Source organism: Glandiceps talaboti, chromosome 9, assembly GCF_964340395.1.
Source record: "Glandiceps talaboti chromosome 9, keGlaTala1.1, whole genome shotgun sequence".
Classification (NCBI taxonomy): domain Eukaryota; kingdom Metazoa; phylum Hemichordata; class Enteropneusta; family Spengelidae; genus Glandiceps; species Glandiceps talaboti.
The window spans coordinates 1,404,709-1,423,587 of record NC_135557.1 but is presented as its reverse complement, the minus strand read 5'-3'; the positions used below and the strand labels follow the sequence as shown (position 1 = coordinate 1,423,587).

The 18,879-nt window shown below is 34.0% G+C and overlaps 1 protein-coding gene across 1 annotated transcript in view; it reads left to right on the top strand.

Annotated features, from left to right (window-relative positions):
* The first annotated feature begins 1,313 nt into the window (after positions 1-1,313).
* The window catches only part of LOC144440154 (rRNA 2'-O-methyltransferase fibrillarin-like), a 66,377-nt gene continuing 48,811 nt past the window's right edge, over positions 1,314-18,879 (top strand). The window contains exons 1-4 of the mRNA XM_078129429.1: positions 1,314-1,333; positions 3,342-3,371; positions 5,891-6,034; positions 18,764-18,811. Of these exons, the coding sequence (XP_077985555.1) occupies positions 1,324-1,333; positions 3,342-3,371; positions 5,891-6,034; positions 18,764-18,811 (232 nt within the window). The 5' untranslated portion in view covers positions 1,314-1,323. The remainder of the gene's footprint in view (positions 1,334-3,341; positions 3,372-5,890; positions 6,035-18,763; positions 18,812-18,879) is intronic.

The window sequence follows — 18,879 nt, the reverse complement described above, 5'->3', positions numbered from 1 at the left end:
CACTACATACTACTACATACTGGTTTTGTATTCATAGCACTACATAGTTCTGCATACTGGCTTTGTATTCATAGCACTACATACTACTACATACTGGCTTTGTGTTCATAGCACTACATACTACTACATACTCATACTGTCTTTGTGTTCATAGCACAACATAGTACTACATACTGGCTTTGTGTTCATAGAACTACATACTACTACATACTGGTTTTGTATTCATAGCACTACATAGTTCTGCATACTGGCTTTGTATTCATAGCACTACATACTACTACATACTGGCTTTGTGTTCATAGCACTACATACTACTACATACTGGTTTTGTATTCATAGCACTACATACTACTACATACTGGTTTTGTATTCATATCACTGCATAGTTCTGCACACTGGCTTTGTATTCATAGCACATACTACTACATACTGGCTTTATATTCATAGCACTACATACTACTACATACTGATTTGAAATTGATTGTGCTATGTGCAACAATTTTAAATTTTTAGCAATTTAGTTAGAAGAGGGTGGAGGAAAGGGGTTCTGAGGCCTTACTAAAAGAATTTAGTTTTTTAACTATTGATCTCACCCTTTGATTTAATATTAATCATGAATTAATCATATTACATTTCCTTGTTATCAAGGCTATCATGTTGTCAGCAATACACTTGAACTGGATTTAGTAATCTAGTTCTGACACAGCTGTAGTACAGAAAACTTTTTTATGACATTTTTGAATTTCTGTTTTGAAATCAATGACAGTATATTTTGTTGAAATAACAACATCATCTGGTAGGCAAGTGAATAAACATTCAAAAAATGTATGCAAATATCCCTAGGAACCAAATTGACCATGCCCTATACCTAGTATGGACATGGATAAATATTTTAAAAAACTGTACAGTTGTGCTACATTAACATCGGCGCTATTTTTTTTTTTAGAATGAACTGGTAACAAGATTGAATGAATTTATTTGGGTTATCTTAGTTCGATAAAATAACCACATACATTGTACATGAATATGACAACATGGAGTAGAATGGCAAGAGACAGACGAGAATGGAAATTGCTGGAGCGCTTCACCCAACATTAGATGAACATAGCCTCAACTAACTCTCTATTACTAACTGTCTTAGACTTATGTCCCGCATACAGTGCCATAAACGATGGGACGGACTCCGCTGATGGACTGCTCGAGGTCTTTTGCAAAACCAGTTGTTATTCGTAGAGCGCCACCACTGCTGGAGAGTGGACGCTTTTTCTGAGGCAACGCACATGCGCAGTAATTATACACGTGTTATACAGTAATCAACGCAGAATGAGACCAGGTATGGTTTTTATTATAAATTCCTTTATTTTCTGTATTTCAATGTGACTGTTTAACTCAATGTTAGTTTTACAATATCATTAAGAAACGTGTATGCTATCAAATTAGACATATATACGTCTATGGTTACAAAGAATGCACGTTATATGTTGCAAGTAGTTGGTTTTCAGAAATGCGTTATTCTTGTTGTTGAGTCTGAAACAATGTGAGATGGGTCACTTCAATTGCTTGTGGCCTAACTTACAAATGGAGTTTGGTCGTAAGATCATTTGGTCATTTAATCCTCAAAATAAGAGAATAATACGTTACCGTAAGGTAAGTCAACCCATGCATTTCGTATTTTTGTTTTCCATCCAGTCACGTTCTATTTACATACCTAGTAGTAGTACAAGTAAGGCAAACCAGTGCAGGTGTGGCTGTATTCGAAACTTCTATAGCAAATTATACATTTTTCAACAAATTGCAAGTCGATGCCAACGTAACTCCCTCGCTATTGGACCGGTCAGTTTCTATCGTTCTATAGTATGATGGGGGGGGGGGGGGTATCAATACTTTATAAGATCCCGGGTTAACACTATCATAATTATAATTATTGACTACACAGGGTAAATATATTCAAAAAGGAGTTTAATAGCATCTTGACAGTGAAAGGTAGGGGGAAAAGCTTGAGAAGGGAATATATACAACTCTCATGGGGGTCCTAGGGGGTCTCCCTCTAGAAGCCCTGGAGGAGTTTTACTCTTAAAAGCCAATTTTGAGACTAGTCAGACATTTTTCGGCAATAACCTCCAAGATTTACAAGACAGCACCATCAAGTATCACAAACTATTTAATAACCACCAAGATTTACAAGACAGCACCATCAAGTATCAGAAACTATTTTTCTTTATAACTTTCATAAGGTTGAAATATTTTCTTAAAAAAGTTAAATGGCATCATTATAGTAAAGGTCAGCACATCTAATGGTAGTATCATTGGTAGGGGAGATTTGGAGTTTACGGCAATTTTAGACTATTTTGGCAAACATTTCACATCTTGAAAAGACAATATCATCTCAAATTAGCATAGGGTGAAAAGTCATAAGAAAAGTTTAATACCATTATGACATTAAAAAGGTTGGTGCATCTGATTGTTGGTTGAATGCATGAGTGACCTATGCCTATGGGGGCATACTATTGCATGTATAGTAAAGTCACTGGAATGCTAGAGAACTTTAGGTGGTCATACCTAGTGTATAATAGAAACTGGAATCTGATGAGATGTGGTGATTTGTAGTGTCGATAACATGTTGTGTCCAAAATAGAAAGTGTATTAATCCCTTCTGACAAGTTCATACTGATGAGTAGAACAATTTAGATTAACTTCTTTTATAAACTATCTATGATTTTATATGAAGAGTACCATTACAAATCCTTCAAGTTCACCTTTGCCCCAAAGTGCAATATAACACATATATATGTATATGTATAGTTATGTTTGAACTCTTACGTGAAGTAATATTAAAGAATTTATGTAAGAAACAGGGACAAGAACAAATATTAACATGAACCAGTCAGTTCAGACAAGGCTATATGCCATTGTAGAAAAAGGATTTTCTTTTTCCAACACAATCCAAAACACAATGACCCCCCCTCCACAATTTTTAAACAGCATGACCCCCTTTACTGCCAATTTCAAAAACAGGATCACCCTCTACCAATCCCCCCCCCCCCCCACCACCGAAGACACTGGCTGGTCCCTAAGTACCAGCTGTACCAGTACATGTAGCTGCAATAATTGTAGCGTTTGTTGTGATTTTGAGGGTTTTTTCTGCTGTTTTTTTTTTGTTGTTCCCATGTTTATAACTGGTAACCCATACTAATTATTGGTTTATAACTGGTAACCCATACTAATTATTGGTTTATAACTGGTAACCCATACTAATTATTGGTTTATAACTGGTAACCCATACTAATTATCGGTTTATAACTGGTAACCCATACTAATTATTGGTTTTACTTCTATTCCAGGTTTTTCTCCAAGAGGTGGTGGTAGAGGAGGTAAGTAGATTTATTTTGCCATAATATGGGGAGATCATATTTTAGCATTTATACCCACAGACACTGCCAATTAGTCAGAAAATGTGAGTAAATATCGGTAAATGTCTGTTAATAAGACATATAGAGTGTAGTTTTTGTTTACTGATGTCTGTTACAACCACTAGCAATGTATTTTTTCACAATGCTGTTGAGTTTTGTTCACCTAGTGACTACGCTCGTCATAGTCTTAGTGCTAACGTGTACCCCTTATGACGTCATAAAATCCTGTGGTCTAGGTGGGACCGGAAATACCCGAAAACTCTCGAAGTAAATCCGAAGGGAAGTGACTGAAAAAAGGTCATTTTAAGGTGTTTGCAGACGCTTTTGAAAAGTTTTAAAACCAGAATGCATTTCACAAACATGTCGTCTAGCAAATTAGCGATAGTGAATCTGAGCATTTGGAATCACCTTTAAATAGACACGTCCCAAACCATCATTTCTATTGCAGCTAATTCAAACTTGAGATTGTTCAAAACTACAATGAATTGACAAAAACTAACGTAACCCAGATGACAAATGCCTCCTGGCGTTGAGCTTTGACGTTGACGTTAAATTGTGTGCTTTGATTGACTAATTTGTAACCATTCACTCTGAAACAATAAAACACATAACCCCACCCAGTACCTGTACACGGACGACCGGTGTCGCCGACTAAAGTAACGAAATCCGTTCACGTCTGAGCAGCAGACCTACTTTGTTTTAGAAATCACGACAAGTCGAAAATTCAAGCAAATATTTAATATGTTACAGCAGTCGATAAAGTCATGGAGGTAAAACAGACGTGGTCGGCAGTTGAATAGATGATAAAAACAATGAAACTGCGTGTTGGAGATGTATGAAATAAAAACCCGGGAGTTTCTCTGAAAACTGCACGAGAATAATAAGATAAGATGGGAAAAAAATTGACAGATAATTTTTATTTTTATTTTGTAAAATAATCAATCTTATTTTATTGTCATTCTTTCAAATACCCTCCAAAACATGGCCAAGCCAGCCAATGTCGGAACTTCGGGCATGCACCCCGCAACGACCACAAATCGCAGCTGCTGCTCCGGAGGAGACATTCACGCAGGATGGTCTCCAAAACCCCCGTTCCAACAAAACTAGGCCGATCGGAATTTAAAACTAAAAACTCATCGATGGATTGCTGAAAACGAGAACTCCAAACAGTCATCGTATCAATCGTAATTGCGCAATTTGCAATGATGTGAAAGTTGAAATCTCCCTGCAAACTGAGCTGATCAATATTCATGATATGCCATGACATCATCCATCTCATCACTTCGAATACGTCACTATTTTTCCCATATAAGGGTAGCACAATGCAAATTTCAGTCTGTGTATATAGGTCATGAATGACAGCACTGACTTCAGCTGGAGATCGACAATTATGAACACGGAAGTGTGCCACGCTCCCAGCACGTAATTTTACCAAACAAACGTTGATTTTTATGGTAACCACATACTGAAAAATGATATAAAATAACTTCAGGCTGCTGATGTACAGGTTCGTTGGGGCCCACGCGAGTGAAAAATCGCTCTCGTGGATTTTAATTTGCGCAAGTGATAGGCGAGTGGAGCGATCGCTCGCCTCAAAAGGCATGCCCTGAGTACTGTCTGCTATCTGGTAGTACTGTTGAACAGATTAACAGTACTGTCTGTACTATGTTAGTACTGTTGAACAGATTAACAGTACTGTCTGTACTATGTTAGTACTGTTGAACAGATTAACAGTACTGTCTGTACTATGTTAGTACTGTTGAACAGATTAACAGTACTGTCTGTACTATGTTAGTACTGTTGAACAGATTAACAGTACTGTCTGTACTATGTTAGTACTGTTGAACAGATTAACAGTACTGTCTGTACTATGTTAGTACTGTTGAACAGATTAACAGTACTGTCTGTACTATGTTAGTACTGTTGAACAGATTAACAGTACTGTCTGTACTATGTTAGTACTGTTGAACAGATTAACAGTACTGTCTGTACTATGTTAGTACTGTTGAACAGATTAACAGTACTGTCTGTACTATGTTAGTACTGTTGAACAGATTAACAGTACTGTCTGTACTATGTTAGTACTGTTGAACAGATTAACAGTACTGTCTGTACTATGTTAGTACTGTTGAACAGATTAACAGTACTGTCTGTACTATGTTAGTACTGTTGAACAGATTAACAGTACTGTCTGTACAATGTTAGTACTGTTGAACAGATTAACAGTACTGTCTGTACTGTTAGTACTGTTGAACAGATTAACAGTACTGTCTGTACAATGTTAGTACTGTTGAACAGATTAAGATTAACAGTACTGTCTGCTAGTCCAAACATAAAAACAATCACAAAGTTTCATAATCATTGAAAACAAACTTTCTTAATGACTTTTCATCTACTCTTTACAGAAAGAATGTTTATTGTTGCCTTACACTTGCCTGTTGTTATGGCAACTCCAAATGACATCTCGTTTTCATCATTAGGTGGCCGGGGTGGATTTGGAAGAGGAGGAGGAGGAGGAGGCAGAGGGGGTTTTGGAGGCAGAGGAGGAGGAAGGGGAAGAGGAGGATTTGGTGCTAGAGGAGGGCGAGGAAGGGGAGGTAGAGGAGGACGAGGTGGACGAGGTGGTAAGTGACATGAGAGTTTACAGTGGACTGTACAATAGAGGTGGTAAGTGACATGAGAGTTTAGAGTGGACTACAATAGAGGTGGTAAGTGACATGAGAGTTTACAGTGGACTGTACAATAGAGGTGGTAAGTGACATGAGAGTTTACAGTGGACTGTACAATAGAGGTGGTAAGTGACATGAGAGTTTACAGTGGACTGTACAATAGAGGTGGTAAGTGACATGAGAGTTTACAGTGGACTGTACAATAGAGGTGGTAAGTGACATGAGAGTTTACAGTGGACTGTACAATAGAGGTGGTAAGTGACATGAGAGTTTACAGTGGACTGTACAATAGAGGTGGTAAGTGACATGAGAGTTTACAGTGGACTGTACAATAGAGGTGGTAAGTGACATGAGAGTTTACAGTGGACTGTACAATAGAGAGGTGGTAAGTGACATGAGAGTTTACAGTGGACTGTACTAAAATACCATGGTGTCATGTATACACTATGAGGTAATCTATTAAAATACCATGGTGTCATGTATACACTGTGAGGTAATCTATTAAAATACCATGGTGTCATGTATACAGTATGAGGTAATCTATTAAAATACCATGGTGTCATGTATACACTATGAGGTAATCTATTAAAATACCATGGTGTCATGTATACAGTATGAGGTAATCTATTAAAATACCATGGTGTCATGTATACACTATGAGGTAATCTATTAAAATACCATGGTGTCATGTATACACTGTGAGGTAATCTATTAAAATACCATGGTGTCATGTATACACTGTGAGGTAATCTATTAAAATACCATGGTGTCATGTATACAGTATGAGGTAATCTATTAAAATACCATGGTGTCATGTATACACTATGAGGTAATCTACTAAAATACCATGGTGTCATGTATACAGTATGAGGTAATCTATTAAAATACCATGGTGTCATGTATACACTGTGAGGTAATCTATTAAAATACCATGGTGTCATGTATACACTATGAGGTAATCTATTAAAATACCATGGTGTCATGTATACACTATGAGGTAATCTATTAAAATACCATGGTGTCATGTATACAGTATGAGGTAATCTATTAAAATACCATGGTGTCATGTATACACTATGAGGTAATCTATTAAAATACCATGGTGTCATGTATACACTGTGAGGTAATCTATTAAAATACCATGGTGTCATGTATACACTATGAGGTAATCTATTAAAATACCATGGTGTCATGTATACACTGTGAGGTAATCTATTAAAATACCATGGTGTCATGTATACACTATGAGGTAATCTATTAAAATACCATGGTGTCATGTATACACTATGAGGTAATCTATTAAAATACCATGGTGTCATGTATACACTGTGAGGTAATCTATTAAAATACCATGGTGTCATGTATACACTATGAGGTAATCTACTAAAATACCATGGTGTCATGTATACACTATGAGGTAATCTACTAAAATACCATGGTGTCATGTATACACTATGAGGTAATCTATTAAAATACCATGGTGTCATGTATACACTATGAGGTAATCTATTAAAATACCATGGTGTCATGTATACACTATGAGGTAATCTACTAAAATACCATGGTGTCATGTATACACTATGAGGTAATCTATTAAAATACCATGGTGTCATGTATACACTATGAGGTAATCTATTAAAATACCATGGTGTCATGTATACACTATGAGGTAATCTATTAAAATACCATGGTGTCATGTATACACTGTGAGGTAATCTACTAAAATACCATGGTGTCATGTATACACTATGAGGTAATCTATTAAAATACCATGGTGTCATGTATACACTGTGAGGTAATCTATTAAAATACCATGGTGTCATGTATACACTATGAGGTAATCTACTAAAATACCATGGTGTCATGTATACACTATGAGGTAATCTATTAAAATACCATGGTGTCATGTATACACTATGAGGTAATCTATTAAAATACCATGGTGTCATGTATACACTATGAGGTAATCTACTAAAATACCATGGTGTCATGTATACACTATGAGGTAATCTATTAAAATACCATGGTGTCATGTATACACTGAGGTAATCTACTAAAATACCATGGTGTCATGTATACACTATGAGGTAATCTATTAAAATACCATGGTGTCATGTATACACTATGAGGTAATCTACTAAAATACCATGGTGTCATGTATACACTATGAGGTAATCTATTAAAATACCATGGTGTCATGTATACACTATGAGGTAATCTACTAAAATACCATGGTGTCATGTATACACTATGAGGTAATCTATTAAAATACCATGGTGTCATGTATACACTGTGAGGTAATCTATTAAAATACCATGGTGTCATGTATACACTATGAGGTAATCTATTAAAATACCATGGTGTCATGTATACACTGTGAGGTAATCTACTAAAATACCATGGTGTCATGTATACACTATGAGGTAATCTACTAAAATACCATGGTGTCATGTATACACTATGAGGTAATCTATTAAAATACCATGGTGTCATGTATACACTATGAGGTAATCTATTAAAATACCATGGTGTCATGTATACACTATGAGGTAATCTATTAAAATACCATGGTGTCATGTATACACTATGAGGTAATCTATTAAAATACCATGGTGTCATGTATACACTATGAGGTAATCTACTAAAATACCATGGTGTCATGTATACACTATGAGGTAATCTATTAAAATACCATGGTGTCATGTATACACTGTGAGGTAATCTATTAAAATACCATGGTGTCATGTATACACTATGAGGTAATCTACTAAAATACCATGGTGTCATGTATACACTATGAGGTAATCTATTAAAATACCATGGTGTCATGTATACACTATGAGGTAATCTACTAAAATACCATGGTGTCATGTATACACTATGAGGTAATCTATTAAAATACCATGGTGTCATGTATACACTATGAGGTAATCTACTAAAATACCATGGTGTCATGTATACAGTATGAGGTAATCTATTAAAATACCATGGTGTCATGTATACACTATGAGGTAATCTATTAAAATACCATGGTGTCATGTATACAGTATGAGGTAATCTATTAAAATACCATGGTGTCATGTATACACTGTGAGGTAATCTATTAAAATACCATGGTGTCATGTATACACTATGAGGTAATCTATTAAAATACCATGGTGTCATGTATACACTGTGAGGTAATCTATTAAAATACCATGGTGTCATGTATACACTATGAGGTAATCTATTAAAATACCATGGTGTCATGTATACACTATGAGGTAATCTATTAAAATACCATGGTGTCATGTATACACTGTGAGGTAATCTATTAAAATACCATGGTGTCATGTATACACTATGAGGTAATCTACTAAAATACCATGGTGTCATGTATACACTATGAGGTAATCTATTAAAATACCATGGTGTCATGTATACACTGTGAGGTAATCTATTAAAATACCATGGTGTCATGTATACACTATGAGGTAATCTATTAAAATACCATGGTGTCATGTATACACTATGAGGTAATCTATTAAAATACCATGGTGTCATGTATACACTATGAGGTAATCTATTAAAATACCATGGTGTCATGTATACACTATGAGGTAATCTATTAAAATACCATGGTGTCATGTATACACTATGAGGTAATCTATTAAAATACCATGGTGTCATGTATACACTATGAGGTAATCTATTAAAATACCATGGTGTCATGTATACACTATGAGGTAATCTATTAAAATACCATGGTGTCATGTATACACTATGAGGTAATCTATTAAAATACCATGGTGTCATGTATACACTATGAGGTAATCTATTAAAATACCATGGTGTCATGTATACACTATGAGGTAATCTATTAAAATACCATGGTGTCATGTATACACTGTGAGGTAATCTACTAAAATACCATGGTGTCATGTATACACTGTGAGGTAATCTATTAAAATACCATGGTGTCATGTATACAGTATGAGGTAATCTATTAAAATACCATGGTGTCATGTATACACTATGAGGTAATCTATTAAAATACCATGGTGTCATGTATACACTATGAGGTAATCTATTAAAATACCATGGTGTCATGTATACACTATGAGGTAATCTATTAAAATACCATGGTGTCATGTATACACTATGAGGTAATCTATTAAAATACCATGGTGTCATGTATACACTATGAGGTAATCTATTAAAATACCATGGTGTCATGTATACACTATGAGGTAATCTATTAAAATACCATGGTGTCATGTATACACTATGAGGTAATCTATTAAAATACCATGGTGTCATGTATACACTATGAGGTAATCTATTAAAATACCATGGTGTCATGTATACACTGTGAGGTAATCTATTAAAATACCATGGTGTCATGTATACACTATGAGGTAATCTATTAAAATACCATGGTGTCATGTATACACTGTGAGGTAATCTATTAAAATACCATGGTGTCATGTATACACTGTGAGGTAATCTATTAAAATACCATGGTGTCATGTATACACTATGAGGTAATCTATTAAAATACCATGGTGTCATGTATACACTATGAGGTAATCTATTAAAATACCATGGTGTCATGTATACACTATGAGGTAATCTACTAAAATACCATGGTGTCATGTATACACTATGAGGTAATCTATTAAAATACCATGGTGTCATGTATACACTATGAGGTAATCTACTAAAATACCATGGTGTCATGTATACACTATGAGGTAATCTATTAAAATACCATGGTGTCATGTATACACTATGAGGTAATCTACTAAAATACCATGGTGTCATGTATACACTATGAGGTAATCTATTAAAATACCATGGTGTCATGTATACACTATGAGGTAATCTATTAAAATACCATGGTGTCATGTATACACTGTGAGGTAATCTATTAAAATACCATGGTGTCATGTATACACTATGAGGTAATCTATTAAAATACCATGGTGTCATGTATACACTATGAGGTAATCTATTAAAATACCATGGTGTCATGTATACACTATGAGGTAATCTACTAAAATACCATGGTGTCATGTATACACTATGAGGTAATCTATTAAAATACCATGGTGTCATGTATACACTATGAGGTAATCTATTAAAATACCATGGTGTCATGTATACACTATGAGGTAATCTACTAAAATACCATGGTGTCATGTATACACTATGAGGTAATCTATTAAAATACCATGGTGTCATGTATACACTATGAGGTAATCTATTAAAATACCATGGTGTCATGTATACACTATGAGGTAATCTATTAAAATACCATGGTGTCATGTATACACTATGAGGTAATCTATTAAAATACCATGGTGTCATGTATACACTATGAGGTAATCTACTAAAATACCATGGTGTCATGTATACACTATGAGGTAATCTATTAAAATACCATGGTGTCATGTATACACTGTGAGGTAATCTATTAAAATACCATGGTGTCATGTATACACTGTGAGGTAATCTATTAAAATACCATGGTGTCATGTATACACTATGAGGTAATCTATTAAAATACCATGGTGTCATGTATACACTGTGAGGTAATCTACTAAAATACCATGGTGTCATGTATACACTGTGAGGTAACCTATTAAAATACCATGGTGTCATGTATACACTATGAGGTAATCTATTAAAATACCATGGTGTCATGTATACACTATGAGGTAATCTATTAAAATACCATGGTGTCATGTATACACTATGAGGTAATCTACTAAAATACCATGGTGTCATGTATACACTATGAGGTAATCTATTAAAATACCATGGTGTCATGTATACACTATGAGGTAATCTATTAAAATACCATGGTGTCATGTATACACTGTGAGGTAATCTATTAAAATACCATGGTGTCATGTATACACTGTGAGGTAATCTATTAAAATACCATGGTGTCATGTATACACTATGAGGTAATCTATTAAAATACCATGGTGTCATGTATACACTGTGAGGTAATCTACTAAAATACCATGGTGTCATGTATACACTGTGAGGTAACCTATTAAAATACCATGGTGTCATGTATACACTATGAGGTAATCTATTAAAATACCATGGTGTCATGTATACACTATGAGGTAATCTATTAAAATACCATGGTGTCATGTATACACTATGAGGTAATCTATTAAAATACCATGGTGTCATGTATACACTATGAGGTAATCTACTAAAATACCATGGTGTCATGTATACACTATGAGGTAATCTACTAAAATACCATGGTGTCATGTATACACTATGAGGTAATCTATTAAAATACCATGGTGTCATGTATACACTATGAGGTAATCTATTAAAATACCATGGTGTCATGTATACACTGTGAGGTAACCTATTAAAATACCATGGTGTCATGTATACACTGTGAGGTAATCTACTAAAATACCATGGTGTCATGTATACACTGTGAGGTAACCTATTAAAATACCATGGTGTCATGTATACACTATGAGGTAATCTATTAAAATACCATGGTGTCATGTATACACTATGAGGTAATCTATTAAAATACCATGGTGTCATGTATACACTATGAGGTAATCTATTAAAATACCATGGTGTCATGTATACACTATGAGGTAATCTATTAAAATACCATGGTGTCATGTATACACTGTGAGGTAATCTATTAAAATACCATGGCGTCATGTATACACTATGAGGTAATCTATTAAAATACCATGGTGTCATGTATACACTATGAGGTAATCTATTAAAATACCATGGTGTCATGTATACACTATGAGGTAATCTATTAAAATACCATGGTGTCATGTATACACTATGAGGTAATCTATTAAAATACCATGGTGTCATGTATACACTGTGAGGTAATCTATTAAAATACCATGGTGTCATGTATACACTATGAGGTAATCTATTAAAATACCATGGTGTCATGTATACACTATGAGGTAATCTATTAAAATACCATGGTGTCATGTATACACTATGAGGTAATCTATTAAAATACCATGGTGTCATGTATACACTGTGAGGTAATCTATTAAAATACCATGGCGTCATGTATACACTATGAGGTAATCTATTAAAATACCATGGTGTCATGTATACACTATGAGGTAATCTATTAAAATACCATGGTGTCATGTATACACTATGAGGTAATCTACTAAAATACCATGGTGTCATGTATACACTATGAGGTAATCTACTAAAATACCATGGTGTCATGTATACACTATGAGGTAATCTATTAAAATACCATGGTGTCATGTATACACTGTGAGGTAATCTATTAAAATACCATGGTGTCATGTATACAGTATGAGGTAATCTATTAAAATACCATGGTGTCATGTATACACTGTGAGGTAATCTACTAAAATACCATGGTGTCATGTATACACTATGAGGTAATCTATTAAAATACCATGGTGTCATGTATACACTGTGAGGTAATCTATTAAAATACCATGGTGTCATGTATACACTATGAGGTAATCTACTAAAATACCATGGTGTCATGTATACACTATGAGGTAATCTATTAAAATACCATGGTGTCATGTATACACTATGAGGTAATCTATTAAAATACCATGGTGTCATGTATACACTATGAGGTAATCTATTAAAATACCATGGTGTCATGTATACACTGTGAGGTAACCTATTAACATACCATGGTGTCATGTATACACTATGAGGTAATCTATTAAAATACCATGGTGTCATGTATACACTATAAGGTAATCTATTAAAATACCATGGTGTCATGTATACACTGTGAGGTAACCTATTAACATACCATGGTGTCATGTATACACTATGAGGTAATCTATTAAAATACCATGGTGTCATGTATACACTATGAGGTAATCTACTAAAATACCATGGTGTCATGTATACACTGTGAGGTAATCTATTAAAATACCATGGTGTCATGTATACACTATGAGGTAATCTATTAAAATACCATGGTGTCATGTATACACTGAGGTAATCTACTAAAATACCATGGTGTCATGTATACACTATGAGGTAATCTATTAAAATACCATGGTGTCATGTATACACTATGAGGTAATCTACTAAAATACCATGGTGTCATGTATACACTATGAGGTAATCTATTAAAATACCATGGTGTCATGTATACACTATGAGGTAATCTATTAAAATACCATGGTGTCATGTATACACTATGAGGTAATCTACTAAAATACCATGGTGTCATGTATACACTATGAGGTAATCTATTAAAATACCATGGTGTCATGTATACACTGAGGTAATCTACTAAAATACCATGGTGTCATGTATACACTATGAGGTAATCTATTAAAATACCATGGTGTCATGTATACACTATGAGGTAATCTACTAAAATACCATGGTGTCATGTATACACTATGAGGTAATCTATTAAAATACCATGGTGTCATGTATACACTATGAGGTAATCTACTAAAATACCATGGTGTCATGTATACACTATGAGGTAATCTATTAAAATACCATGGTGTCATGTATACACTGTGAGGTAATCTATTAAAATACCATGGTGTCATGTATACACTATGAGGTAATCTATTAAAATACCATGGTGTCATGTATACACTGTGAGGTAATCTACTAAAATACCATGGTGTCATGTATACACTATGAGGTAATCTACTAAAATACCATGGTGTCATGTATACACTATGAGGTAATCTATTAAAATACCATGGTGTCATGTATACACTATGAGGTAATCTATTAAAATACCATGGTGTCATGTATACACTATGAGGTAATCTATTAAAATACCATGGTGTCATGTATACACTATGAGGTAATCTATTAAAATACCATGGTGTCATGTATACACTATGAGGTAATCTACTAAAATACCATGGTGTCATGTATACACTATGAGGTAATCTATTAAAATACCATGGTGTCATGTATACACTGTGAGGTAATCTATTAAAATACCATGGTGTCATGTATACACTATGAGGTAATCTACTAAAATACCATGGTGTCATGTATACACTATGAGGTAATCTATTAAAATACCATGGTGTCATGTATACACTATGAGGTAATCTACTAAAATACCATGGTGTCATGTATACACTATGAGGTAATCTATTAAAATACCATGGTGTCATGTATACACTATGAGGTAATCTACTAAAATACCATGGTGTCATGTATACACTATGAGGTAATCTATTAAAATACCATGGTGTCATGTATACACTATGAGGTAATCTATTAAAATACCATGGTGTCATGTATACACTGTGAGGTAATCTATTAAAATACCATGGTGTCATGTATACACTATGAGGTAATCTATTAAAATACCATGGTGTCATGTATACACTATGAGGTAATCTACTAAAATACCATGGTGTCATGTATACACTATGAGGTAATCTATTAAAATACCATGGTGTCATGTATACACTATGAGGTAATCTATTAAAATACCATGGTGTCATGTATACACTATGAGGTAATCTATTAAAATACCATGGTGTCATGTATACACTATGAGGTAATCTACTAAAATACCATGGTGTCATGTATACACTATGAGGTAATCTACTAAAATACCATGGTGTCATGTATACACTATGAGGTAATCTATTAAAATACCATGGTGTCATGTATACACTATGAGGTAATCTATTAAAATACCATGGTGTCATGTATACACTATGAGGTAATCTATTAAAATACCATGGTGTCATGTATACACTATGAGGTAATCTATTAAAATACCATGGTGTCATGTATACACTATGAGGTAATCTATTAAAATACCATGGTGTCATGTATACACTGTGAGGTAATCTATTAAAATACCATGGTGTCATGTATACACTATGAGGTAATCTATTAAAATACCATGGTGTCATGTATACACTGTGAGGTAATCTATTAAAATACCATGGTGTCATGTATACACTGTGAGGTAATCTATTAAAATACCATGGTGTCATGTATACACTATGAGGTAATCTATTAAAATACCATGGTGTCATGTATACACTATGAGGTAATCTATTAAAATACCATGGTGTCATGTATACACTATGAGGTAATCTACTAAAATACCATGGTGTCATGTATACACTATGAGGTAATCTATTAAAATACCATGGTGTCATGTATACACTATGAGGTAATCTACTAAAATACCATGGTGTCATGTATACACTATGAGGTAATCTATTAAAATACCATGGTGTCATGTATACACTATGAGGTAATCTACTAAAATACCATGGTGTCATGTATACACTATGAGGTAATCTATTAAAATACCATGGTGTCATGTATACACTATGAGGTAATCTATTAAAATACCATGGTGTCATGTATACACTATGAGGTAATCTACTAAAATACCATGGTGTCATGTATACACTATGAGGTAATCTATTAAAATACCATGGTGTCATGTATACACTATGAGGTAATCTATTAAAATACCATGGTGTCATGTATACACTATGAGGTAATCTACTAAAATACCATGGTGTCATGTATACACTATGAGGTAATCTATTAAAATACCATGGTGTCATGTATACACTATGAGGTAATCTACTAAAATACCATGGTGTCATGTATACACTATGAGGTAATCTATTAAAATACCATGGTGTCATGTATACACTGTGAGGTAATCTATTAAAATACCATGGTGTCATGTATACACTATGAGGTAATCTATTAAAATACCATGGTGTCATGTATACACTATGAGGTAATCTATTAAAATACCATGGTGTCATGTATACACTATGAGGTAATCTACTAAAATACCATGGTGTCATGTATACACTATGAGGTAATCTATTAAAATACCATGGTGTCATGTATACACTATGAGGTAATCTATTAAAATACCATGGTGTCATGTATACACTGTGAGGTAATCTATTAAAATACCATGGTGTCATGTATACACTGTGAGGTAATCTATTAAAATACCATGGTGTCATGTATACACTATGAGGTAATCTATTAAAATACCATGGTGTCATGTATACACTGTGAGGTAATCTACTAAAATACCATGGTGTCATGTATACACTGTGAGGTAACCTATTAAAATACCATGGTGTCATGTATACACTATGAGGTAATCTATTAAAATACCATGGTGTCATGTATACACTATGAGGTAATCTATTAAAATACCATGGTGTCATGTATACACTATGAGGTAATCTACTAAAATACCATGGTGTCATGTATACACTATGAGGTAATCTATTAAAATACCATGGTGTCATGTATACACTGTGAGGTAATCTATTAAAATACCATGGTGTCATGTATACACTATGAGGTAATCTATTAAAATACCATGGTGTCATGTATACACTATGAGGTAATCTATTAAAATACCATGGTGTCATGTATACACTATGAGGTAATCTATTAAAATACCATGGTGTCATGTATACACTGTGAGGTAATCTATTAAAATACCATGGTGTCATGTATACACTGTGAGGTAATCTATTAAAATACCATGGTGTCATGTATACACTATGAGGTAATCTATTAAAATACCATGGTGTCATGTATACACTGTGAGGTAATCTACTAAAATACCATGGTGTCATGTATACACTGTGAGGTAACCTATTAAAATACCATGGTGTCATGTATACACTATGAGGTAATCTATTAAAATACCATGGTGTCATGTATACACTATGAGGTAATCTATTAAAATACCATGGTGTCATGTATACACTGTGAGGTAATCTACTAAAATACCATGGTGTCATGTATACACTATGAGGTAATCTACTAAAATACCATGGTGTCATGTATACACTATGAGGTAATCTATTAAAATACCATGGTGTCATGTATACACTATGAGGTAATCTATTAAAATACCATGGTGTCATGTATACACTGTGAGGTAACCTATTAAAATACCATGGTGTCATGTATACACTGTGAGGTAATCTACTAAAATACCATGGTGTCATGTATACACTGTGAGGTAACCTATTAAAATACCATGGTGTCATGTATACACTATGAGGTAATCTATTAAAATACCATGGTGTCATGTATACACTATGAGGTAATCTATTAAAATACCATGGTGTCATGTATACACTGTGAGGTAACCTATTAAAATACCATGGTGTCATGTATACACTATGAGGTAATCTACTAAAATACCATGGTGTCATGTATACACTATGAGGTAATCTATTAAAATACCATGGTGTCATGTATACACTATGAGGTAATCTATTAAAATACCATGGTGTCATGTATACACTATGAGGTAATCTACTAAAATACCATGGTGTCATGTATACACTATGAGGTAATCTACTAAAATACCATGGTGTCATGTATACACTATGAGGTAATCTATTAAAATACCATGGTGTCATGTATACACTATGAGGTAATCTATTAAAATACCATGGTGTCATGTATACACTATGAGGTAATCTACTAAAATACCATGGTGTCATGTATACACTGTGAGGTAATCTACTAAAATACCATGGTGTCTGTGTCTGAGATTAGAGTTATGTATTTAGTTAAAAGTAAAAAGACATTGAAATTTTAGGTTCTCTACGTTATTATTACAGGATTGTTAATTTTAGCTTATTATTTGTTTGTATACAGGATTTGCTGGTGGTAAGCAAGTAACCATTGAACCACACAGACTGGAAGGTAATTATTGACGTTGCTATGTACAGTATAATGTACGTTACCTTGGTTACCTCTCATTGGATGTGGTG